The sequence below is a fragment of the Pinus tabuliformis genome, chromosome 3_2 (assembly GCF_031772625.1).
Source record: "Pinus tabuliformis cultivar Carrire ecotype Pingquan chromosome 3_2, CPIR1, whole genome shotgun sequence".
Lineage (NCBI taxonomy): Eukaryota > Viridiplantae > Streptophyta > Pinopsida > Pinales > Pinaceae > Pinus > Pinus tabuliformis.
Genome location: NC_142302.1, coordinates 1,251,426,617 through 1,251,435,044, shown reverse-complemented (window position 1 = coordinate 1,251,435,044; position 8,428 = coordinate 1,251,426,617). Strand labels below are relative to the sequence as shown.

General features: G+C 44.0%; 1 protein-coding gene across 1 annotated transcript; it reads left to right on the top strand.

Moving 5' to 3' along the window:
* The first annotated feature begins 6,879 nt into the window (after nt 1–6,879).
* LOC149185274 (uncharacterized) lies at nt 6,880–7,485 on the top strand. The gene has a single exon (XM_089415604.1). It carries the CDS (start codon nt 6,880–6,882, stop codon nt 7,483–7,485), a length of 606 nt encoding a protein of 201 aa, XP_089271730.1.
* The last annotated feature ends 943 nt before the right edge of the window (nt 7,486–8,428 follow it).

The following is an 8,428-nucleotide window of genomic DNA, read 5'->3' as shown; positions in this document are numbered from 1 at the left end:
GTGGGGGCACAGATCCTTCGAATGCCCGGAAGCTGAGCACGCTGGCCAGAGGGGAGCATTTGTTGCGCAGCCTGAGGAAGTTGAAGCACAGCCCCGGGAGATAGAAAACGTGGCAGAAATAGGAGAGGCTTTAGTTTTGAACAAAGTGTTGTTGAAGCCAACCAAGGAGATGGCTGAACAGACCCAGCGAAAGGCGCTGTTTCGAACAGTTTGCAAATCACATGGAAAGTGCTGTAAATTGATCATAGACAGCGGAAGTACAGACAATTTAGTTGCCACCGAAATGGTGGAAAAGCTGGGATTGAAGCGGCTTAAGCATCCCACACCTTACAAGGTGTCGTGGCTACAGAAAGGCCACCAACTATTAGTTGATGAACAGTGCGAGGTTGAATTTCACATTGGCAAATACCAAGACACGGTGGTCTGCGATATTATGCCAATGGACGTATGCCATATACTGCTAGGAAGACCGTGGCAGTATGATCGGAAGGTGACGCACGATGGGAAGACGAATTGTTATAAATTTGTGAAAGATGGGATCAAACATATGCTTGTACCCATCAAAGAGGAGGATGCAGCAGAACCAAGTGGAACAAAAGCATTGTTAATGGGAGGAAAACAGTTTGAGAAGCAGATTGAGGAAAATGAGGTCAATTATGCGATTGTAAGGAGGACAAAAACGATGTTGCTGAACACAGAAAAGTCGGAATTGCCTGCAGAGATTCAGGAGCTGTTGAAAGAATTTAAAGACATTGTAGTTGACGATCTACCAGATAAATTGCCTCCCAAGAGGAGCATCAGCCATCATATCGATTTTATACCTGGAGCAAGCTTACCGAACAAGGCAGCGTATAGAATGAGTCCGAAAGACAACGAAGAGATTCGTAAACAAGTGCAGGAGTTGCTGGATAAGGGACTAATCAGAGAAAGTTTGAGCCCTTGTGCGGTACCAACAGTGCTTACACCCAAGAAGGGTGGAGAATGGCGAATGTGTATAGATTCGCGAGCTATTAATAAAATCACTATTCGCTATAGATTTCCTTTACCCAGAATGGATGACATGATGGATCGTCTTAGCGGGGCAACTTATTTCACGAAGATTGATCTGAAGAGTGGTTATCATCAGATCAGGATTAGAGAAGGAGATGAGTGGAAGACAGCTTTCAAGACCAATGAAGGGTTGTACGAATGGCTAGTCATGCCATTTGGATTAAGCAACACTCCTAGTACTTTTATGAGATTGATGAATGAGATGTTAAAGGAATTTATTGGCAAGTTTGTGATAGTTTACCTTGATGATATCTTGATTTTCAGTAGAACGAAAGGAGAACATCTTCAACATGTTTGAAGGGTGTTAGAGAAGTTACAGCAGAACAAACTGCTGATAAACTTAAAGAAATGCACTTTCCTGCAGAAGGAGCTGGTCTATCTGGGGTTTGTAGTTGCAGAAAATGAATTGAAAATGGACCCAGAAAAGATTGCAGCAATCATAAATTGGCCGTCACCGAAGAGCTTATTTGAGGTACGTAGTTTTCACGGACTGGCAAGTTTTTATCAGAAATTTATTAGGAATTTCAGTGAAATCTGCGCGCCGATGCTAGAGACCATCAAAAAGGCCAGTCAGCCTTTTTGTTGGACCAGGGCGGCAGAAGACAGTTTTCAGCTTTTGAAGCGGAAGATTACGGAGAGGCCAATCTTGAGGCTACCCGATTTTAATAAACTCTTTCAGGTTCAGTGTGACGCAAGTGGAACAACTATTGGTGTTGTGCTCAGTCAGGAAGACAGACCAGTGGCATTCTTTAGTGAAAAATTAAATGAGAGCCGGCAGAAATACTCCTCGTATGACAAGGAATTTTATGTCGTGGTCCAAGCTTTAAAACATTGGAGGCACTACCTGCTGGGCAATGAGTTCGTATTATTTTCTGATAATTCGGCATTACAATATGTAATGCAGCAGCACAAGTTAAACCATAAGCACGCCAAATGGGTAGAATACTTGCAGAGTTTCACTTTCGTGTTAAAACACATAAGTGGGCAAGCCAATAAAGTGGCAGATGCCTTGAGCAGAAGAGCTTTGCTCTTACAGGAAAGTAGCATACAGGTGATGGGATTCGAACATCTGAAGGATTTGTACCAAACCGACACAGATTTCAAAGAAGCTTTTGAAGCCTGCCAAAATCTCGTGTTGAGGAATGCAAGCCCATGGTTAGACTATAATTTGCAGGAAGGATTATTGTTCAGAGGTGGACAATTATGTATCTCGGACTGTTCGATGAGGGAAAATATTGTACGGGAGAAGCATAGTGGTGGACTAGCGGGACATTTTGGCATCAACAAAACTTTGGAGCAACTCGGACATTTTTATTATTGGCCCAAAATGAGCAGGGATGTACAAAGATATGTGAACAGGTGTAAAGTCTGCCAACTGGCGAAAGGACACAGTCAGAATACTGGACTTTACACACCACTACCTGTTCCAAGCAGGCCATGGGACTCAGTCAGCATTGACTTTGTCTTAGGACTGCCTAGAACGCAGCGGGGATATGATTCAGTAATGGTGGTGGTAGATAGATTTTCGAAAATGGCTCATTTTATTCCTTGCCGGAAAACTAGTGATGCCACGTACGTGGCTCACCTGTTTTTCACGGAGGTTGTTAGACTACATGGCCTACCCAGATTTATCATTTCAGACAGGGATGTAAAATTCACAGGACACTTTTGGCGCACCCTGTGGAAAAAGTTGGGCACGCAATTGAATTTCAGCTCTGCGTATCATCCGCAGACTGATGGACAAATGGAGGTGGTGAACAGGAGCTTGGGGAATTTATTACGGAGTCTAACTGGAGAAAATTCACGGTTATGGGATCGAGCTCTCGCTCAGGCAGAATTCGCTTATAACGATTCGCCCAATCGTAGCACCGGACACAGCCCATTCCAGATTTTGTACGGCATGCATCCTCGGGGAATACATGAACTGCGAGATTTGGGAAAGTTGGAACGGAGAAGCGCGGATGGGGAAGACTTTGCCGAAGCAATGAGCGAACTTCATGAAAGGGTCAAATTAAAATTGCAGGACAACGTACAGAAGTATAAGCAACAAGCAGATTCAAAGCGAAGAGAAGTGCAATTTAATGTTGGAGATGAGGTTCTCGCGCACCTGCGCAAGGAACGGTTTCCTAAGGGCACGTATAATAAACTAAAATATAAGAAAATTGGTCCATGCAAGATCTTACGTAAATTTTCAGCCAACGCTTACGAGATTCAGCTGCCACCTGATATAGGCATATCACCTATTTTCAATGTGGCGGATCTGTTCCCATATAATGCCCAAGCAGAGGACGACAGTGTGGTACGGCCAGAACGGGACACCCAAATTGGAGACAGTTCTTGGAAGAAGCATTTGCCTTCGGCTCAGTCCCATGAGATTGAAGGGATCCTCAGTACCCAGGTAGCCAAGAAGACACGTAGGAAAGAATATCTACGATATCTCGTCAAGTGGAGAGACCGTCCAATGGAGGACAGCTCGTGGCTCGACGCGGCGCAGATACAGAAGGCTGGCTATTCGGTGGAGGAACTCATGGAATGGAGCCATGATTTTCTTTTACCCCGGGAGCCTGATGCAGGAGCATCTGGCTGACAAGGCAAAGACAGAAGCAAGGTTGACATGGTTTCTGAAGAGGACGGAGAAAACAGTTCGTTGGATGGATAGTATATCTGTTTTTTTTTTTATTTTACTTTTTTTTTTTAAATTAAAGTTGCCTAAGATTAATGTAATGACTTTTAATTAGGAGCAGTAGTAATTAGTTAGAGTCGTTGTTTCCAGACAGTTATATTACTGTTGTAAAAGCATGAAAAGAAAATGTACTAGCCAACTATGAAAAGTTCCACATAAGGAACAACTGATGTAACCAACCAAACAAACCAACAGCAGTTAAAACCGTTTGAAAACAGTGCTATTAAAGGAGGGAAACAGGCACATTACAGGGTTCGACTGTGTAAGAAAAGAAACAGAGAGAGAAATATAATTATTATTCTGTGCACACACAATCCTACAGCGTCCTCAATGTTGTGTAACTTTTGTTAATATTTTATTATGTGAATACTGTCAATGTACTGCTACAGGTTCTGGACCAGGAGAAGAAGATAGACAAGTTGGACGAAAAGTAACAGCATGAATCAATATAACCAGACAATTAAAAGACCTCGTAACAGGTATGTGAAATTACGAACGCAAGACCAATCTATTCCATTATTAAATTCATAAGGTTACAAAAATACAGCCGCCCAAATTCATCATACATTTACATATTGTCCAAAGTAGAAGACTGAACTCAGTTCACAGTCGTGGGTAATCAACACTAAAAGCAAACAGAAGCCAATTCCCGTAGGACCCAATTCATAGCCAACGTCGTGCCCAACGACCAGAGAGTTAAGTACAGACAGAGAGCAGCCTAAGGCCAGCAAAGAAAGTTCAGCCCAATAAAATCGAAACATCTATACAAGCAAGCTACCAGACGAACAGAGAAGCTACCCGTGTTTGCTCGAATAGCTGAGAGCTCAAACACCGAAACCCTCGAGCGGTTTCACCTGCAAGAGAACGACCAAAAGTGGTTAGGCTCCAAGAAACAATACCAACAAAGCGAAAAGGAATGGAAAAGAATGAGAAACGAACCACAGTGTCACAGTACCTGTCCAGCGAACCATAGCCACGATTCTACCACGAAGTGACCCTCTTGCTTACGAAGGAGCCGAGACATAAGATATAGGTAAAAGAGAATTGCAAATATCCGGCATAGAACAGAGACTTACCGGACGAGTTGGCAAAGAACCCAACGGAGAACGCTGCTACAGAACTGCCGAAGTCTGTGGAGAAGCTGAACCAGTACTGAAAGAAATACCACCAAGAATTACACAGCTATCACATAACTTAAACCCTCATAAAACACAGACAGCGACGCATGGAGGCGGAGGCCCATTGAAGCAGAGCAACTGTAACCGCTCACGAGACACAGACAGTAATGCACAGAGGCGGGGAACCATTAAAGTAAAACCCCAATTCACAGTAACAGCCAACATGCAAGCCGAAGAATAGAGTTATGCAAAACTTACCAGAGTTTTAATAAATCGCCGGAAGAACAGAAGCATTCCAGGCCGAGACTTAAACGACCGAGGCCGAGAAGACAACCAGGAGCACATAACCAATAAACCAGGCAGACAAGCCTCAGGAAAAATCCAAAGAAAACCACAGAAGCTGCAAGGGATCGCCGAGAGCTCGCAGAGCAAATGACCGGGAGAAACAATGAGAACCAAATGAGCGCGAAGGTGTAAAACCCCAAACCAAGGCGGGTTCGTAGAATCCCGAGGAGGGACAGATGTCCATCAGGCAAGCAACCAGGGTACAATCACCGTAACTCTAATCAATACAGCACAGATTAAAAATCAACCAACACATATATCCGAAATCCCTGTTATTATTATATTCATTGCTGGTACATAACATCATCAGCACATTGGCGGCGGGACCACGTGGGCTGGCCCCATCACTTCCACCCTTTTTTCTCCATCCAACTCAAAGAAAGCCCCCTCTCCTAAGCAACCCGCGAATACCAAACCGCCCTTTCCCTACAATCCACAGAAAAAGACTGCTCAGGGAATGCAGATAGATAGCACTCAGATGCAGCTCATGATAGTAGATGATATAGAGACAGAGCAGGAAACAGTAAAGCACATGGAAGAGGAACCGGAGAGCTTCGACATCGGAGATCTAGATATACTGGGACTTGAACAGGCGTGTAAGAAAAAGGAATATGACAAAATTCCTGAGCGACAGCTAGAGAACTTAGAAATAATTCTCTCAAGAGCACAAAAACAAAGATCATTAGGTGTCCAAACTGGTAGTCAGTGGGATGGAAGAAACATCTTCAAAGACAACAAGAAACGAGGAAGGAAAATAGATCTTCAGAGAACCATTCGCATAGGGGAAATGCTGGTGGAATCTGAAAGATACTCCAAGCTTACCAAATATTATAATCCCCTTTCCAATCGTGAACCATGAAGCTCATCTCATGGAACATTAGAGGGCTCAACAGCCCGGGAAAGGGTCGACTAATAAAGAACATGCTACAACAGGAAAAGCCTCAAATTCTCTTCTTGCAGGAGACCAAGTGTAATTCCACAACGTTGGATCGGATCCTAGCCAAAGCGTGGCCAGGAAGTAAAGAAGTGGCGGTGGATGCCATAGGAGCCTCAGGAGGGCTAGCCATCATTTGGGATGATAGAGCTATAACACTTACCAACATACATGCCAGCAAGCACTTTATTCAAGCCATGTTTCATATAATAGGGACAAATGTTCATGGACATTTAACCAATGTCTATTTTCCCCAGGAGGCAACAAACAAAGTAGACACACTGGACACCTTAACTCAGATCAACTCGGAAAGATCCCACCCACTTTGGATCACAGGAGGGGACTTCAACATGATTACAAGATTGGAGGAAAAAAGAGGAGGAAGGATCAAGCTGGACTGCGAAAGCACTCACTTCAAAAACTACATTCATAATAACAGGCTTATAGATATGGAATTCAACAATGGAGTTTATACTTGGAACAACAGGCGTACAGATGCCCATCAAATTGCATCTCGGTTAGACAGATTTCTGCTCTCTGATAACGCAATTCATCTTGGCGGGGATCTCTTAGCCTCTATACTGCCACTCTCTGGCTCGGACCACTGGCCTATTAGGCTCCACTGGCAAAGACCGGGAGACAATGTTCGCAGGCCCTTTCACTTTGAAGCCTTTTGGTTGAATCACCCAGATTTTAATAACCTGATAACAGAGACATGGAAAAATTTCACACCACCAGAAGGCGCAAAAATGTACAAGTTCCAACAAAAGCTAAAAAATCTCAAGGAAAAAATAAAACAATGGAATCACTCTACCTTTGGTAACATCTTTCAGGCGCAACACTCTCTTGAACAAGCAATGCAAAAATTACAGCAAAGAATCATAGATGAAGGCAGATCTGAAACCATAGCAGAACAGGAACGTCAACTACAAACGCAGATCTCAGAAAGAGCAAGACAGGCAGAGATTCTTTGGAGACAAAAATCAAGGATCCGTTGGCTCAAGGAGGGCGAGCGCAATACAAAGTTCTTCCACCATACCACGATCCAGCGAAGAATGCATAACAGCATTACTTTCCTCCAAAATCGACAAGGGGATCATCTAGAGAAGCATGAAGATATAGAAGAGGAACTCCTCACCCACTTTCGGGGGGTGCATCAGGAAACGGAGGCTGATCGGTGGCCAGCTATAGAGAAGATCATCAAGATTATTCCCAAGATCGTAACTGAGGAACACAATCAAATACTCCTCAGGCCTATATCTCTACAGGAAGTGGAGACAGCTATGCGACAGCTCAAGGTTGGGAAAGCGCCTGGACCAGACAGCTTCACTTCGGACTTCTTTCACAACTTCTAGGATCTAATCAAGGAGGAAGTCTGGCAAGTAGTCGAGGAGTCCAGAATTAACAGATGGATGCTTCCATCCTTGAATGCCACCTTCATTGCCCTCATCCCTAAGGAGGAGAACAGCCAAACTCCGGACAAATTCCGACCTATTGCACTTTGTAATGTTATGTACAAAATTGTCTCCAAAGTGATCGCCACACGCCTCAAGCCCCTGCTTCCCCTGCTTATATCACCGGAGCAATCAGGATACGTGGAAGGAAGGCAGATCACCGATGGAATAATTCTCACTCATGAAATCATTCATTCCCTAAAGCAAACCAAAAAGGCAGGTATGCTTCTTAAAATCGACCTCTCAAAAGCTTTCGATACTTTAAGCTGGAAATATATTCAAAAAATGTTGCTTGCCTTTGGCTTTGCCCCCCCTTGGGTAAGATGGATTATGAGTCTCATCACTTCTACCTTCTTCTCAATTCTTGTCAATGGGACCCCCTCCACCCCCTTTCACCCGTCCAGAGGTATCCGACAAGGGGACCCTCTCTCACCCTTTCTATTCGTTATTATGGCGGAAGGTCTAGGACGTTACATAAAAGATGCCCTTCAAAACCAGCAATTACGTGGCCTTTCTTTCCAGAACACCCCTGCTTTCACCCACCAGCAATTTGTGGATGACAATATGTTATTTGGTCATCCTTCGGTCCAAGAAGCCCGTAAACTGAAATCAATTTTATCTGACTTTTCGGATGCCTCTGGCACATGCATTAACAAATCAAAGTCTCAAGTCTTCTTCTTTCACACACCTCCCATCACTCAATCCTCCATAGCCAGAATTCTGGGATTCTCGATTGCGTCTCTGCCTCCAAATACCTGGGAGCTCCCATGACAGCCTCTACCTTAAAGCACTCATCCTAGAAAATTCTCCTAGAAAAACTGGAAGCCCGTATCTCTTCATGGAC